Source organism: Neofelis nebulosa, chromosome 11, assembly GCF_028018385.1.
Source record: "Neofelis nebulosa isolate mNeoNeb1 chromosome 11, mNeoNeb1.pri, whole genome shotgun sequence".
NCBI lineage: Eukaryota > Metazoa > Chordata > Mammalia > Carnivora > Felidae > Neofelis > Neofelis nebulosa.
This window is the reverse complement of record NC_080792.1, coordinates 47597461-47615099: the sequence shown is the minus strand read 5'-3', so window position 1 is coordinate 47615099 and position 17639 is coordinate 47597461. Positions and strand designations below refer to the sequence as shown.

General features: G+C 43.2%; 1 protein-coding gene across 1 annotated transcript; it reads left to right on the top strand.

The window, feature by feature from the left end:
- Nucleotides 1-453: 453 nt before the first annotated feature.
- HRH4 (histamine receptor H4) lies at nucleotides 454-14624 on the top strand. The gene is made up of 3 exons (XM_058692474.1): nucleotides 454-769; nucleotides 7029-7192; nucleotides 12932-14624. Exons 1-3 carry the CDS (start codon nucleotides 544-546, stop codon nucleotides 13763-13765), a joined length of 1224 nt encoding a protein of 407 aa, XP_058548457.1. The 5' UTR covers nucleotides 454-543; the 3' UTR covers nucleotides 13766-14624.
- Nucleotides 14625-17639: the final 3015 nt, after the last annotated feature.

The following is a 17639-nucleotide window of genomic DNA, read 5'->3' as shown; positions in this document are numbered from 1 at the left end:
GGCAACGGCTGAGCTCGCCTCATAAACCCCTTTTCTCAGGGATCATTGTTCTTCATTGCCTGATGTCCAGTGCCTTGAAAACCATTGTTTCATATATTTTGCCCAGTTTTTTGGCTATGTCAGATAGGATGGTGAATTCAGCCCCTGTTTTTCCATCATGGTCAGAAGGGAATCTTTAACTAGTTCTATATTAGTTTAAAAAATGAATTTCACTGGAGCCCAATTTCTTACTTATATAATGAACCAATTATATTTCATATATATTACATAATATTGCTCTATTAAGTGAAGATGGTTAAGTCACATTCAAATGTTTACAATAAAACATTTCACTGTCTTTTGGAAAAAACTTGTTCAGTGTCAGTTAAAGGGAAACTGTTATCACAAGTTTGCTTTATCAAGAATCAGGAAGTACAGTGAGATCAGCATTAGATTTTGAGAAATATTGTTATGAGTAGGAGACTATATGTATTAGGTATCCGATTGGAAAACATACTTGTCAGAATCGTCTTGCTGGATTCGTTTGCTCTACTAACTAGCTAGATGATGAGGGCCTCTTCGTCATTTGATGAGATGTCAGCTTCTACTAATAGCACAATTGCTTTACTACCAAGCACTCACATTTTTTTAGCATTTTTAATGTGCTTAGTAGCATTTGCTATAATGCTAGGAAATGCTGTGGTTATTCTAGCTTTTGTGGTGGACCAAAAGCTTAGACATCGAAGTAATTACTTTTTCCTTAACTTGGCCATTGCTGACTTCTTTGTTGGTAAGTGACATATCTTTATTTCAGATAATCTTTTCCAATTATAATTTATTTCTATAACTTTAAACTTTTGTTATTTCAAGGGACTGTGTAGAATTAGGGATTTTAAAAACAAAAAGTTTAAGGATTAAAGTTCTGGGGAGGCTTTAGGGGAGTAGTATATATATACGTGTGTGTGGGGGGGTTTGTAGGAGAATTTTCATTTGAAAATCGTTTATTTTCTTCTTATAGAATAAAAATGAGTCCAGAATAGTTCTAAAATTGTTTTAGTCTAAGAGTTACTTGTTTCTAGAGGTACCTTCCTTCAATGTTTAGGTTTATAAGTAGGTGTAGAAAAGTCAGCTGATGATATTGTTTTATAGGAACTTCTAGTATAACTTAACTTGTGGTTGTCTATAGCTACATAAACGCTTTTGCATATCTTACAGTGAACCAAAACTCATAAAATATTTACTTATTGCCTGGAACATAGGGTTGCTCAACAAATGTTAGTCCTCTTCTCTTTTGATTTCTCTGCAGATACGTGTCAATTCCACCCAAGGTCACGAATGTCAGATTACCCATCCATGTGTAAGGACTGTTAGGTACTCAAGTATGATTAGCTAATGAGGAGATCTATAGAAGACTAAGTCTCATTAGTAAGGTTTCATTGTAGGAGAGTGGATAAGAGATGTTCACCAGTGACTGTAACAGTATAGAGCATTGTGAGAACCACAGAGACCTACCAAGTGCTATGGGTGCTCAGAGGAGAGAGAGAGCACATTTGGTTTGTGAGTGGTAGCATCTGAAGTGAACTTCAAAGGACGGGTAGAATTTCCATAGTCAGAGATGGAGAGGGGAGGAGTATTCCAAGAATCAGCAAAGACATGCTGGTAGAAAATCATTGTGTATGTCTTCCTAAGTGTGAGCTGCAGGCTGGCTGGTGTGAAAATGGCTACATGGGATCAGTAGGGGATGAAGTTGGAGTAGTTGGGATCTATATAATGAAGGCTCTTGAATGCTAGTGTGTCTGGATTGAAGGCTATTCAACAGGCAGTGTGGAGATCTAGATTTTTAAAACAATTGAGTGACTGGATGGAGTGAGGCTTTACCTCAGAGACATTAGCAGAGATGTAGCAGGTGGGAGAAGCTGGAATGGGGAAGTTTGGTTTCAAAAACAACCCCACAGCTTGCTGAGAGCAACTGGGCACAGGCCAGAATCTCTGTTAATCTGCCACTCTCCTCCTTCACATTTCCCATGCCCCTTGCCAGCTTCATCCAGATGTCCACTTACTTAACAGCATCTGCCATAACGATGGAAGAATTAGAACAGTTTCTGAGAACTTTCTGTAACAAGGTTGGTGTTTTGAGTCAAGGCTGTTCTTTTCCTTTGCCGTGCTCAGAAGTGGGCTTTTTGGCTCAGCCTGTAGGCTCGTGACAGTTGTGGTAAGCCAGGGCAGAACTCATGTAATTGTAAGGCAGCAATTCTTAGGACTTGTGGTCAGGAGACCTTGAGCTCCAGAACCATGTGGCAATGGCTTGGAGTATCACATGTGCTAGATATTATGGGCTTTTGGTTGAATGCCCTTTTCTTACAGATTTTGAAAATGGCCTCCAGTCGAAAATCTAAATTCGTAGCACCTGAACAACTTCCCAGGCTGACTGTTGTGTTGGAAAGCAAAGATTTATTGAGGAAAAACTCCAGTACCAGCTACATTGATAGAAATATATCTCATCTGCACACTATTCCAGAAACAAAGTACCATTAATATATATAAATATAGGGAGACGTCTATAAAATTGGTATCACATTTGTGGGTACCGTCTTCACATCTGCACTTGTGGGCATTTATGACCTACATGACCAGGTGACAGATGGCCCAGGCAGGATCTGCAAGGACAAAGGTGGTTGGGGCTGACAGAGTCTGAACCACATTTTCAGGAGGGCACAGTTAATCTTTAGTCCCTTCATGCTTCAGTTCAGGACTCTTCTCTTTTCTCGTGAGTTAGCTCAGGCTGCCACAACACAATACCCCAGTCGGGGTGACTTAACAGCAATTGACGATCTTAAGGTTCTGGAGGCTGGGAAGTACCAGACCAAGGTGCTGGCTGATTCGGTTCTTGGTGAACGCTCTTGTCCTGATTTGTAGATGGTTGCCTTCTCCATGTGCTGTCACGTGTTGTTTCCCCTGTGTGTGCATGGAGAGAGAGAGAGAGCAAGCAAGCTCTCCAGTGTTTCTTCTTCTTCTTCTTTTAATGATTATTTGTTTTTGAGAGAGAGAGAGAGAGCACACAACAGAGTGGGGGAGGGGCAGAGAGAGAGGGAAACAGAGGATCTGAAACAGGCTCCACACTGACAGAAATGAGCCTGATGTGGGGCTCGAACTCACAAACTGTGAGATCATGACCTGAGCCAAAGTTGGACACCCAATTGACCGAGTCTCTGGTGTTTCTTCTTATAAAAACACTAATCCTGTTGGATTAGGGCTCCATCCTTATGACCTCATTTAACTTTACCTCCTTGTAGACCCTATCTCCAAATACAGTGACCCTGGGGGATAGAGCTTCAACATATGAATTTGGGGGCGACCCAAACATTCAGTTCATAACACCCTCTAGGCACTCACTGTTATCCACACATTTCTCTATTGGCCCAAAGAATTCACAGGGACTTTTAGCTCTCTCCCCAACCCACCCTCCATTTTGACTGTCATTTTCTCATGGAAGATGTAGCGTCTTAGCTGGCTTTGGAAAGAAAGGACAATACCAGACTAGTGTCAATGTTCACACAAACTGGGCTTCCCCATTCTCATCTATTCATCCAATACTGGTTTATTTTGAAGCAGGCACTCTTTGAAGTGCTGGGCATATGGCAGTGAAAATAGGGACAAAATTCCCTGTCCTCGTGGTGCTTCTGTTTTTACTGGGGGAGGGACAGTGGGGGGGATACATAATAAGTATAAATAAGTCAATAAAAGTACGTAGTATTTTAGAAGGTGGTCGTTGCTAGTGAGAGCAGCAGGGAAGAGGGAGAGAAAGGGTGCTAGAGATGGAGGTTGCCATTGAAATGTCAAGGGCAAGACTCACTGGTCAGGACACTTCTGAGCAAATAGAAGGAGCTTCTGAGGGAAGAGCAGTTCATGCTGAGGAAAGTGCAAGGGTCTGAGGGGGTGTGTGTGCGGTGTTTCTGAGGCCCAAGAACTGGGATGGAGGGCGTAGCAGGAAGTGAGACAGGAAAGACGGGGCAGGCTGGGGTGAGCAAGTGGCCTGGGCTTTCCTCCCATCCTTCTTCTTTTTCCCTTCTCTCTGCCCCCTGTTCCTTCACCTCCTTGTTTTTATTTCTTCACCATCTTCTCTTAATACAGTTTTCTTTCCCTCAGCCCCCACGCCCTTAATGTGTCATGCCAAAGGCTTCTTCCTCCTTTCAAGAAACTGGCTCTTAGTTTTCCTTATCAAGTCCATTTGACCCAGAAGCATGCTTCCAGAGTGGAAGTTACAGAAACACTTTAGAGTGCGTGTATCCTAGAAATATTTCCGATTCCACAGTGGTGGAATGAGCCACAAACATCTCCCCCACTCAACAAGATAGAGGATCTGAGCATGACGTTTGTGCTAAAACATCATGTAGAACACAAGGGAACAGTGGGGTTTCATGAAAGCCAAAGGAATAGGCTACGGTCTCTTTTAAAATGCTATGTCAAGCAGCAACTAAAGTCTTGGACACACCCAAACACACCCTTCCTCTTTCATCTATTTCAGAAAATGTGTGGACAAGATTACTGAACTCACAGCCTTCCTTTAATGTGTAATGTTTATTTATTTTTGACAGGGAGAGAGAGAGAAAGAGAGAGAGCAGGGGAGGGGCAGAGAGGACCCCAAGCAGGTTCTGCACTGACAGCAGAACCCAAGAGAGAGAGCAGGGGAGGGGCAGAGAGGACCCCAAGCAGGTTCTGCACTGACAGCAGAACCCATGAACTGTGAGATCATGACCTGAGCAGAAGTTGGCGCTTAACAGACTGAGCCACCCAGGAGTCCCCCTTCCTTTAACGTTTAAATAGACAGTGGTGTCTGTCAGGCAAAGAAATTACTGGCGTTGTACTCTTTGCTGTCATTTCTGTGGAGGAAATGTGTGTGTGAGTGTGTGTGTGTGTGTGGAAAATATTCATGTTGGGAATATTAGAAGCCACAACTCTGGACCAAAATATATGTTTCTGTTTTGAAGATACTTTGACTTATCTCAGGTGATTTATCTCAGATACTTTGATTTATCTTATTTATTTACCTATTTTATACCACAGGCATGTGTATGCATACGCGTGCATGCACACACCCATCTTTGAGATGGGAGACACCATAGGGAAGCTTAGTTATCATTAAAAATATAATTGAAACATGAAATAAGCAGGCAATTTGAACTACATATAAGAACTGACTGGGGCGCCTGGGTTTCAAAGCCAATCTTCCATTACTAGGTGGGTTCAGTGGGTTAAGCATCCGACTTTGGCTCGTGGTTTGTGAGTTCGAGCCCTGCATCGGGCTCTGTGCTGACAGCTCAGAGCCTGGAGCCTGCTTCAGATTCTGTGTCTCCTCTTTCTGCCCCTCTCCCGCTCACACTCTGCCCCTCTCTCTCTCTCTAAAGTGAATAAACATTAAAAAAAAAAAAACAACCACACAACTCTTCCATCTCCATGATGCCTCGTGTCTCATCTTTGTATGTGAACTTAGGTACAGAATGCTAAGTTCTGCATTCCCTTTCACTGGTGCTGAAACTACAGCATCATATCCTCACGTTATCTTGTTTTGGGAGAATGTAGGGTTGCCTTCCTCCTTCCCTTTCCTTCTCCTTTCTTTTTACCTTCACTATTGTTCTTCCTGATAGGCTTACTTGGTTCTCATATGAAAATGGGAAATCCTGCCAAGTGCCTGATGAAATATGAAGATACTCACTGAGCTTCCACTTAATAGATTATATTCTCAGTGAGTAGTGTCACCTGTCTGAAATGTCAATCCAACGGAAAACTCCCAGCAAAGCTTAAGGAAAGGGAACCCAGTGTAGTCATTTTTCTTAATTAGGCTATTTCTGTGCTAAGCTGAACCACTCACATATTTGTTCATTCAGTGAAGTGTAGTGGTTAAAGTCAAGAGTCTTTTTTTCCATTAATGTTTATTTATTTTTGAGAGAGAGAGAGAGAGGGAGAGAGCGTGCATACGAGTGGGGGAGGAGCAGAGAGAAGGAGACAGAGCACTTGAAGTGGGCTCCATGCTGACAGCAGTGAGCCCAATGTGGGGCTCGAACTCATGAATTGTGAGAGTAAAACTTGAGCTGAAGTCGGATGCTTAACTGGCTGAGCCAGCCGGGTGTCCCGGTAGGGAGTCTTGAAATCACACTGCCTGGTTTCAAAGCCAATCTTCCATTACCAGCTGAGTAGACCTTGGCAATCATGTCTCCCTCTTGAGCTATAGGTTCTTTATCGTCTAACTCAGCATAGTTTCTACCTTACACAGCTTCTATGAAAGTTTAATGAGGTGATATATACAGCAGACATAGCACAATGTCTGGCATATGGTAACTGCACAATATATATTGGCTGTTATTAATTTACCCAAGTTAAATGTGTGAGCCACTGGGCAACTCTAAGTGCTGTGAAAAATACAAAGATCAACTTACAACATGGTCCCAGGCCTCAGGAGAAGCTAGTTAAAAGATGACAGAGATACCAAGTAGCAAGTATTTCTACCTGAGAGAGGGAGTGAAGAGCAAAGTGCCAACATAGTCAGGGGACAGAGGGGTCCCTTCTGCCAAGGAAGTTCCAAAAGAGATGACAAGGAGAAAGTCATTTTTTTGAACTGCATGGAGAATGAGGAGGTAGACTTCTCAGTAGAAGAGAGGAGGATATTCTAGGAGGAAAGAATGCTGTTGGCAAAGGCAAAGGGGATATGAAACTACAGGCTGTCTGTGGGGGAAGGCTGGCCCATCCTGTGTGGGTTGCATCACGAACGTGAAGATGGCTTGTGCTGTATGTGGCTAGAAATGCCGTCCGGACCTGTGCTTCATTTGGAAAGCAATAAGGAAGCACAGGATATTTATGACAGCCATTGTAAAAATGGTATTTAAAGAACACATAGGAAATCAGTCCTGAGTTTGCTGATGAAACACTATGAATTTCAAAATTATCATCAAGCCATTTTTGGTCATGTCATATATGTCATTGTGTTGTGTACCTATGCCTCTGGGTAGTCATTGATATGTGCTTTTTTTTTTTAACCTTTTTTCCTTGTACAGGTATGATCTCCATTCCTTTGTACATCCCTCACACGCTGTATGGTTGGAGCTCTGAAAGTAAACTCTGTGTGTTTTGGCTCATTGTTGACTATCTTTTGTGTACGACATCTGTGTATAACATTGTACTCATCAGCTACGATCGATACCAGTCAGTCTCAAATGCTGTAAGTCGAAACATTAATTTGCCTTCTTTAAACATTATGTGCTTATAAATTTTGGGTCCACAAGCAAAAGTTTTTAAGTGTAATTTTTTCGTTTAGTTGGCAAACCGTAGAGGAGCCTGATTATCCTTCAGTTAACTGGCACTAAGTTTTCATTGGCCCTTAGTGAACAATTTCTGTGTGTGATTTGGCTAAGTCACTCCCCTATGTGCCACTGAAATGGGAAGACATTAAAGAAAATCTAAGGCGAGTTGTCAGAAACGGTATGTACCGAGTCCATAGTAGATTGGATAGATGTGGGGGTCGCAGTACGTTTATCAGTTTCTTTTTTTCCTTTTTTTTTTTTTAACGTTTATTTATTTTTGAGAGAGAGAGAGAGAAAGAGAGCGAGTGCGCGCATGCACACGCACGCAAGTGGGGGAAGAGCAAAAAGAGAAGGTGACAGAGAATCTGAAGCAGGCTCCACATTGTCAGCCCAAAGCCCTATGTGGGGCTTGAACCCATGAACTGTGAGATCATGACCTGGATCAAAGTCTAACATTCAACCAACTGAGCCACCCAGGCATCCCTATCAGTTTCATTCCTTACACAAACTAAGACCTGAATATTTTCCTCAGGTGGGATCTAGTGGGAAAGTAGAAAGACACCCACACTTTTGAATGTCATGAGAAAATCAATTTTGAATGGCCAAAGGAAAAAAGACAGTGTACAGGGAGGCTATAGCTTAGACGGTGAGCCCAACCTGAAAGATCAACTCCTAGTGCCAGGGTAGGACCCATGCCAAGAAAGTCTGGATTGACCCAGGATTTGGAATAGCCTCATTAAAAAGTTAGTGGCAGTTCATAAGCCAGCTAAATTGATCAGCAATAGAACAAGGGAGCAAACAAGGGCAGATGCAAGTAAAGACAGACGGTGAAAGGGGTAGAGAAATAAGGGGCAGTACTCTGATGTCTAGGAAACCTAGATGGGAAACTTCCTTCATTCTTGAGTCTCAGGACCCAAATCTTTGGGGGATGCTACTCTGTGCAAGGGATTTTGCTGAGTGCTGGGAAATGAATTAGCAGAGTCTCTACTTTTTTTTTTTTTTTTAAGTTTATTTATTTTGAGAGAGAAAGAGACACCATAAGTTGGGGATGGGCAGAGAGAGAGGGAGAGGAAGAGAATCCCAAGCAGGCTCCATGCTGCCAGTGCAGAGCCAGATGCAGGGCTTGAACCCATGAAGCCATGCCTGAGCCAAAACCAAGAGTCAGACGCTTAACCGCCAACCAGGCGCCCGCAGAGTCTCCACTTTCGAGGAGCATAATAGTCTAATGTGGAGACAGATCCAGGAACAAATGGGTTCAGTACAGTGGACTAAGCATGGTGTTGGAGGTGTTGAGGGGACAGTGATAGTTCTGACTTGGGAGGTCTGCGCAGCTTGCAGTAGACAGGGTTGGGAAGGTACATTGCATAAGGCAAGGGTAAGCTGTGGGAACAAAGATGAGGCTCAAACAAGATAGAAATTGATTTTTCTGTCGCAGAACAGTCCAGGAAAGGTGGGAGGCTCTGTTCCAGAAACTCATCCAGGGACCTAGGCTAACAGGGTGGCTGTGCACCCTCTAGGGGAGGGGTCAGCAAACTTTAGCTAGAAAGGGACCTATGGTCTCTGTTGCAACTACTCAAGTCTGCCATTATGGTACAAAAACAGCCATACATACTATGTTAAAAAAAAAAAAAAAAAAAAGAATGATTCATTCATTGTGTTCCAGTAAAACTTTATTTATCCAAGCAGGTGGTGGGCCACATTTGTTTCATGGACAGTGGTTTGCTGACCCCTGCCGTAGGTCATTATTCTCCTCTGCATGGTCAAATTCAGGTTGTTGTCACTCCAGGTTCTAGAAAGGATGGGAAAAGAGCAGAAATCCAGGGCAAGGGATTTTGTCTTAACCACGTGGTTCAGAATCATGCAATCATTTCCGCTCACATTTTACTGGTGACATTTACTAACATGCATCTGCTAGTAACATCTTGCAGTAACATCGCACTGCAAGAAAAGCTGGGAAACGTGGTCTCTAGCTAAGCTACCGTATTGCCAGGAAGAAGGGGAGAATTAATGTGTTGGGACATCCAGACACTTGGCCTTGGGTACTTCATTGACCCAGGGTCCACTGCAGTTTGTACTAGACAAACTATGGAGAGAGTGCAGATCAGCTTGGGAGAACAATTTAGATGCCTATAAGCTCATGTTTTTCAAATTGCAGGTTATGACCCGTTATTGAGTCATGAAGTCAGTTCAGTGGGTCGTGACCACTTTTCAAAAAAATGTTTAAATATTTTTGAGAGAGAGAGAGAGAACATGAGCAGGGGAGGGGCATAGAGAGAGGGAGACAGAGAATTCCAAGCGGGATCTGCACTGTCAGTGCAGAGCCCAACATGGGCCTTGAACCCACGAACCATGAGATCATGACCTGAGCCAAAATCAAGAGTCAGATGTTTAATCGACTGAGCCACCCAGGCACCCCCACCTTTTTTTAAATGAAAAAGTGCATAGAAGAACATACTAAAACAATTTTTAAAAATTAGAGTATAAAATATCAGAGTACTTTGTACATAATAAATGTGTTATTTTATGAATACCTCTGTCTATGGACTTAGTTATGATGTAAAATGTATTTCTTTTTTTTTTGTTAAATTTTTTTAAACATTTATTTATTTTTGAGAGAGAGACAGAGGCAGAGAATCCAAAGCAGGCTCCAGGCTCTGGGCTGTCAGCACAGAGCCCGATGCAGGCCTCAAACTCACGAACCACAAGATCATGACCTGAGCTGAAGTCGGAGGCTTGACCAACTGAGCCACCTAAGCACCCCTAAAATGTATTTCTTATTTTAAGTCAGACAACATGTTCAAAAAAGAGTGTTCTAATTCACAATCTTTCCCATTTGTACTTAAACATTTCCTTGTTTTCTGTGTTAATATTTCTTTTGTAGCCTTTCCTGGGTGTTCCCACTTAACATTCATTAGGACATCCTTTCACTGGATGTCTAAGCTCTTAGGTCTACCCCAGGTGCAGTTAGGAGAAGTGTGTAGAAGTTGCAGAGACAGGGGTGCCTGGGTGGCTTAGTTGGGTAAGTGTCCAACTTCAGCTTGGGTCATGATGTTGTGGTTCATGAGTTCGATCCCCACATTGGGTTCTGCGCTGACAGTATGGAGCCTGCTTGGGATTCTCTCTCCCCCTCTCTTTCTGTCCCTTCCCCATTTGTGCCCTCTCTCTCTCTCTCAAGATAAATAAATAAACTTAAAAAAGGGGCGCCTGGGTGGCGCAGTCGGTTAAGTGGCCGACTTCAGCCAGGTCACGATCTCGCGTCTGTGAGTTCGAGCCCCGCGTCGGGCTCTGTGCTGACAGCTCGGAGCCTGGAGCCTGTTTCCAATTCTGTGTCTCCCTCTCTCTCTGCCCCTCCCCCGTTCATGCTCTGTGTCTCTCTGTCCCAAAAATAAATAAAAAACATTGAAAAAAAAATTAAAAAAAAAAATAATAATAAACTTAAAAAAAAAAAGAAAAAAAGAAGTCACAGAGACAGAAGGAGTGATGGCCACAGAGAGAAAATGAGTAGGTTTGTTTTCTAGTCTTGCCCTGAGGAATTCCTCTGGCCACATAAGCTGTCCCTGTGGTGAGGGCTGGGCCAGCTGGATCCCAGGTCCTTAGCACCTAGCACAGAGTCAACTGTGTAACACCAGTGCATGGATGTTCGCGAGGGGCACTCAGGCAGCTCTTGCACCTCTGTTGGCTAATACTTCAAATATAGCTGTGTAAGCCAGGAAGCCCTCAAAGACCACTGAAACTTGTGGGAAGTAGTTGTGGGGAAGCTGAGCTCTTGCTGTAGTACGAAGTAGTGTGATAGGGCAGAGTCATGAGCTGAGCCTGAAAGGTGGAAATCTGATAATAACTTGGACAAGGAAGGCTCAATGCAGATGGCAGTGCATGATTACAGTGCTCAGACGCATTTTCTGGAGAGCAGATTTCTGTATGGCTGAAGTAAGGGTGGGTGAGGGAAAGTAGAACAGTGTCATTGGAAGGAGTAGGAATTAACATGTATGCAGAGTTAAGATGGTAAGTGGAGAGTACACTGAAGATGAAGGAAGCTTGACAGGAAAATCAAGACCATGAAAATATTGTTGCTGGTTTCCTAGGACTGCTGTAACAAAGTAGAACACATTGGGTGGCTTAAAACAACAGAACTGTTCTCTGGAATAAATTTAATATTTGGAGACTTGAAGTCCAAAATCCAAGTGTAGGTGGGGCAATGCTCTCTGAGGCTTCTAGGGCAGCCGGTTCCGTGCCTTTCTCTTAGCTTCTAGTATTACTGGCCATCCTTGGCTTTCCTGGCCTTCCTCAACTTGTAGATGCATCACTCCAGGCTCTGCCTCCATTGTCCCGTGGTATTCTCCCTGTGTGTCTGTGTGCCTCTTACAGGGAGGTTCACCCTAATCGAGTATGACCTTATCTTAACTTGATTATATCTGCAAAGACCCTCATTGCAAATGAGGTCATGCACGCGGACAGTGGGTGTTGGGACTTCAGCGTATCTCTTTTGAGGACACAGCTCAACCTGCAACAGGCACTCAGAAGGGCTCTGCAATCCCGTCTCATTGTTACCACCAATGTGTTCTGTAGGCTGCTCTGCCTCATAAAAGAAATCTGATTGATGGAACGTTTGGATATCTTATTGGGGTGGGGAAGGCATAAGAGGCAATATTCTGAATAATGAACGGATCCTGTCGTGGGTGAGGACTGGGCCATTGATTGGTGTCAGGAAGGCCATGCCAACTGGCTTGGGCCTGAATTCAAGCAATGCTTGAGCTACCTGTCAAAAATGCTACCCAGAGATGAAGAGATGGGCATCATCTTCTCAATTCCCTTGGATGTCCATTATCGCATTTGACCTTATGCATAATAGAATAGAGATCACTTCCTAGCATATTGCATCACATCACTACAAAGGCTGAACAGAGCAATTAAAAAACTAAATGCGGTTTTATGACCATCTGGGTATTGTTACCATCTTCATAATCATTAGATTTAGTGCAAGAGATATATTAATTAGTGGCATGAGAAGCAGAAAGCAAAGAAGCGTATTTTATATGGGAACTTGTGGTCAGCACCATATGCATTTTAGCTTAGCCTAAGAAATACTAGTAATGTAGGAAAAAAACCCAACTTCCCTGCAGTTTATAAAAATAACCTTTTTTTTTTTTTTTGAAGCCAGCTTCTTCTTACCTCCAGCCAATTGGTGAGCCCTTCCCAGCCTGCACAATCCATCAAAGAAAGACAGTGCTGGGCATTGTTGCACCTTTTTAATAAAAATGAGTAAACACTGTAGCACGAGACTTAGAAACTCAGAGAAAATAGTATATGAACCATAGTTGGAAAGGGAGGCATGTTCCAGTTTCATGGGGAAATAATTTCCTTTCCCTTGAGTGAGGAAATCAGAGAAATATGGAATATATGAGCTAGAAGTAACCTTACTGATCTAAAAGAAGCTTAGGGAGGTTGTCTGTTCCAGGTCCCCTCAAAAAACTCTTGGTTCATGTGTTTATCTCTCATAGAGGGTGGTTGACCTTTTAGATTACTTACCCAGTTACTCAGGGCCAGGTAACTTCCCTGCCTCTTGCATATCCCTGAAACTCCTGAGAGGGTCTATGATATGCCTTATGCAACCAACATATGTTCATTATAATGGAAATAACTTATTTGCTCTCTTTTAGATATCTTACAGAACTCAACACATTGGGATCTTGAAGATCGTAGCTCTGATGGTGGCTGTCTGGGTTCTGGCCTTCTTAGTGCACGGGCCAATAATTCTAGTTTCAGAGTCTTGGAATAATTCCAGTGTCAGAGTCTCGGAGAAAAAGGACTGTGAACCTGGGTTCATTTCCAAATGGTACATCCTCGCCATCACTTCATTCTTGGAATTTGTGGTTCCAGTCTTGTCAGTGGCCTATTTCAACATATACATTTACTGGAGGCTGTGGAAGCGTGGTAATCTCAGTCGGTGGCAAAGCCAGCCTGGACTCACTTCTCCTACCCCTCCCAATAACTGTGGACGCTCACTCAGGGGTGGACTGTTTTCAAGAACATCTCTTCCTGAACTGAAGGAAACAGCAACATCTGTTCCTTCGAAGAGACACGGTAGAAAGAGCAGTCTCTTGTTTTCTCTAAGAGCCCAGATGAATAGCAATATAATTGCTTCCAAAATGGCTTCCCTCTCCCATTGTGATTCCCTGTGTCTTCACCAAAGGGAACACATTGAACTGCTCAGAGCCAGGAAATTAGCCAAGTCACTGGCCATTCTCTTAGGTGTTTTTGCCTTTTGCTGGGCTCCATATTCTCTGTTCACGATCATTCATTCATTTCTTTCACCAGAACAGCGTCCTCAAACAATTTGGTATGAAATCACCTTTTGGCTTCAATGGTTCAATTCCCTTGTCAATCCTTTTCTGTATCCATTATGTCACAAGCATTTCCAGAAGGCTTTCTTGAGAATATTTCATGTGAAAAAGCAACCCATACTAACACAAAATCGGTCAATGTCCTCTTAAAGATGATTTTATCATTTACAGAAATTTTAGTCTTAAGCTCACATACATGAATTTGATCTGACATTCATTTTTCCCTTTCCACTAGGCAAGGCAAAATGAGAAAAGTCCATAATATTGTAACACTTGCAAACTTAAAAATCAGAAACTGGAAGTCAAGGGAAAATAACCAGAAATAGACAACAATCTTTTTTGTAAACTCACAGCCACAAATGCACTGTACTTTTCTTACTCATTGCCTCTTCCTTGTCTTTTAGATCTTTATATAACATTGATTGCGAAAGTCAAGAGTTCTTGTTTTCTATGTTCAGTGTTTGCTATAGTGTTAAGTGAATTTCCCTTTTATTTTATAGTGATGAGAAATCGTCAAGTTGTAAAGTCATTTTTTCCTAAAGTATACAATAGAAGAGGGAGATATATTGTCCTCTTCGCTGGAAGTGGGAAGGCATGTTGGGGTTTGAGTTGTCAGGAGCAGGGAGCCAGGGTGTGCCCAGATGGAAAGGTAGAAGGCACGTGTACTTCCAGGCTCTATGCTACTGATTCCAGAAAAGAAGAAAGTGTGGGGAGGGAAGAGCAGGTAACTGCAGTTCTCAGAGTTCCTTAGAGGGCCTGGCAATCATAGGATAAGAGAGTAAGTGAGAGACAAGATCACCAACTGGTTGAAAGATGGCTTTCCTTTTGTCCTTCCTGCCCTCTTCTTCCAACTTCCACATCAGCTAAAACATCTGTGAGAAAATATGTAAGAGAAAGGCTATGAGATGGCAAAAGGACTCTATGATTAAACTTGATGTAGCTGTTTAACATTCTCAGAACTAATAGATGTCAATAATTATTAATAAAATATACTTCTGTATTTATTTGATGTCTTTAACGTGTGTGTAGTGCTAAGAGTGATTTCTTTATGTGCCATTAGTGTAAGTTATACCTTGCTGATGAGTCACATTTTCTTAGTCTGGTGATGTTTTATTTATTTATTTTTTGTTATTATTAATTCTTCTTCCTCCTCCTCCTCCTCCACCTTTTCCTGTTCCTTCTTTGTAATAAAATTTTATTTTGATTTCATTGTTAATTTCATCTCCCCTATAAGGTTTTATTAGTGTTTCTTTGGTAACTTCTCAGAGTTCCTTAGTCATTTCCGTATTCTTTAGATCTTTTAAACCTTGGTTAATTTCAAACACTAAAATATGAAAATCCTTTAAGTACATAAATGCTTAGATATGCCTATGATTTTTATATGCAATTGTGCCTTGCATTAAGTTCAAATATAGGAGACACATGTTTAACATTCAATAGTATCACCTCATGCCAGTCACAGTGGCTAAAATGAACAAATCAGGAGACTATAGATGCTGGCGAGGATGTGGAGAAACAGGAATCCTCTTGCACTGTTGGTGGGAATGCAAACTGGTGCAGCCGCTCTGGAAAACAGTGTGGAGGTTCCTCAAAAAATTAAAAATAGATCTACCCTGTGACCCAGCAATAGCACTGCTAGGAATTTAGCTAAGGGATACAGGAGTGCTGATGCATAGGGGCACTTGTACCCCAATGTTTATAGCAGCACTCTCAACAATAGCCAAATTATGGAAAGAGCCTAAATGTTCATCAACTGATGAATGGATAAAGAAATTGTGGTTTATATACACAATGGAGTACTACGTGGCAGTGAGAAAGAATGAAATATGGCCCTTTGTAGCAACGTGGATGGAACTGGAGAGTGTGATGCTAAGTGAAATAAGCCATACAGAGGAAGACAGATACCATATGTTTTCACTCTTATGTGGATCCTGAGAAACTTAACAGAAGGCCATGGGGGAAGGAAAAAAAAAGTTAGAGGGGAAGGGAGCCAAACCATAAGAGACTCTTAAAAACTGAGAATAAGCTGAGGGTTGATGGGGGAGTGGGAGGGTGGGGAGGGTGGGTAATGGATATTGAGGAGGGCACCTGTTGGGATGAGCACTGGGTGTTGTATGGATACCAATTTGACGATAAATTTCACATTTAAAAAAAAATTCAATAGTAATGTTGAAAATTTGAGAAATGAACCCTTACAAATACACAACTTTTTATGAAGTTGTTACTTGTCAGCTATTGGCTTTGACATTTATACATTAGTAGTTGGGATTTCATATGATTACTATAGCCGTGAATGTTTATTGAATTGTGTGGCCCCATGAAAACTTTTTCTGGTTGAACCCTAGGGGAAACAAACATAAATATTCATAATGTATTTTCTAAACTATAGAAAATATGTCTCATTCAAAGATGTGATCAATGTAAAACATACTGGGGGAGACAGGGAAGATGGCGGCGTAGGAGGACACTGGGCTCACCGCGCGTCCTGCTGATCACTTAGATTCCACCTACACCTGCCTAAATAACCCAGAAAACCGCCAGAGGATTAGCAGAACGGAGTCTCCGGAGCCAAGCGCAGACGAGAGGCCCACGGAAGAGGGTAAGAAGGGCGGCGAGGCGGTGCGCGCTCCACGGACTGGCAGGAGGGAGCCGGGGCGGAGGGGCGGCTCGCCGGCCAAGCAGAGCCCCCGAGTCTGGCTGGCAAAAGCGGAGGGGCTGGACGGACTGTGTTCTGACAGCAAGCGCGACTTAGCGTCTGGGAGGTCATAAGTTAACAGCTCTGCTCAGAAAGCGGGAAGGCCGGAGGACAAAGGGAGGGAGAGCTGCTGAGCCCCTGGACGACAGAGCTCAGTTTGGCGGGGAACAAAGGCGCTCGCCAGCGCCATCTCCCCCGCGCATCCCCCAGCCAAAATCCCAAAGGGAACCACTTCCCGCCAGGGAACTTGCTCGCTCCGCGCAAACACCCAACTCTGTGCTTCTGCAGAGCCAAACCTCCGGCAGCGGATCTGACTCCCTCCCGCTGCCACAGGGCCCCTCCTGAAGTGGATCACCTAAGGAGAAGCGAGCTAAGCCTGCCCCTCCTGCCCCTGTGCACATTGCCTACCCACCCCAGCTAATACGCCAGATCCCCAGCACCACAAGCCTGGCAGTGTGCAAGTAGCCCAGACGGGCCACGCCACCCCACAGTGAATCCCGCCCCTAGGAGAGGGGAAGAGAAGGCACACACCAGTCTGACTGTGGCCCCAGCGGTGGGCTGGGGGCAGACATCAGGTCGGACTGCGGCCCCGCCCACCAACTCCAGTTATACACCACAGCACAGGGGAAGTGCCCTGCAGGTCCTCACCACTCCAGGGACTATCCAAAATGACCAAACGGAAGAATTCCCCTCAGAAGAATCTCCAGGAAATAACAACAGCCAATGAACTGATCAAAAAGGATTTAAATCATATAACAGAAAGTGAATTTAGAATAATAGTCATAAAATTAATCGCTGGGCTTGAAAACAGTATAGAGGACAGCAGAGAATCTCTTGCTACAGAGATCAAGGGACTAAGGAACAGTCACGAGGAGCTGCAAAGTGCTTTAAACGAAATGCAAAACAAAATGGAAATGACGACGGCTCGGATTGAAGAGGCAGAGGAGAGAATAGGTGAACTAGAAGATAAAGTTATGGAAAAAGAGGAAGCTGAGAGAAAGAGAGAGAAAAAAATCCAGGAGTATGAGGGGAAAATCAGAGAACTAAGTGATACACTAAAAAGAAATAATATACGCATAATTGGTATCCCAGAGGAGGAAGAGAGAGGGAAAGGTGCTGAAGGGGTACTTGAAGAAATTATAGCTGAGAACTTCCCTGAACTGGGGAAGGAAAAAGGCATGGAAATCCAAGAGGCCAGAGAACTCCCTTCAGACGTAACTTGAATCGATCTTCTGCACGACATATCATAGTGAAACTGGCAAAATACAAGGATAAAGAGAAAATTCTGAAAGCAGCAAGGGATAAACGTGCCCTCACATATAAAGGGAG

Coding starts and splice junctions, on each gene's coding strand:
- HRH4 (XM_058692474.1), top strand. CDS start 544: ATGATGAGGGCCTCTTCGTCATTTGATGAGATGTCAGCTTCTACTAAT. Junction 770..7,028: donor CATTGCTGACTTCTTTGTTG/GTAAGTGACATA, acceptor TTCCTTGTACAG/GTATGATCTCCATTCCTTTG. Junction 7,193..12,931: donor ACCAGTCAGTCTCAAATGCT/GTAAGTCGAAAC, acceptor GCTCTCTTTTAG/ATATCTTACAGAACTCAACA.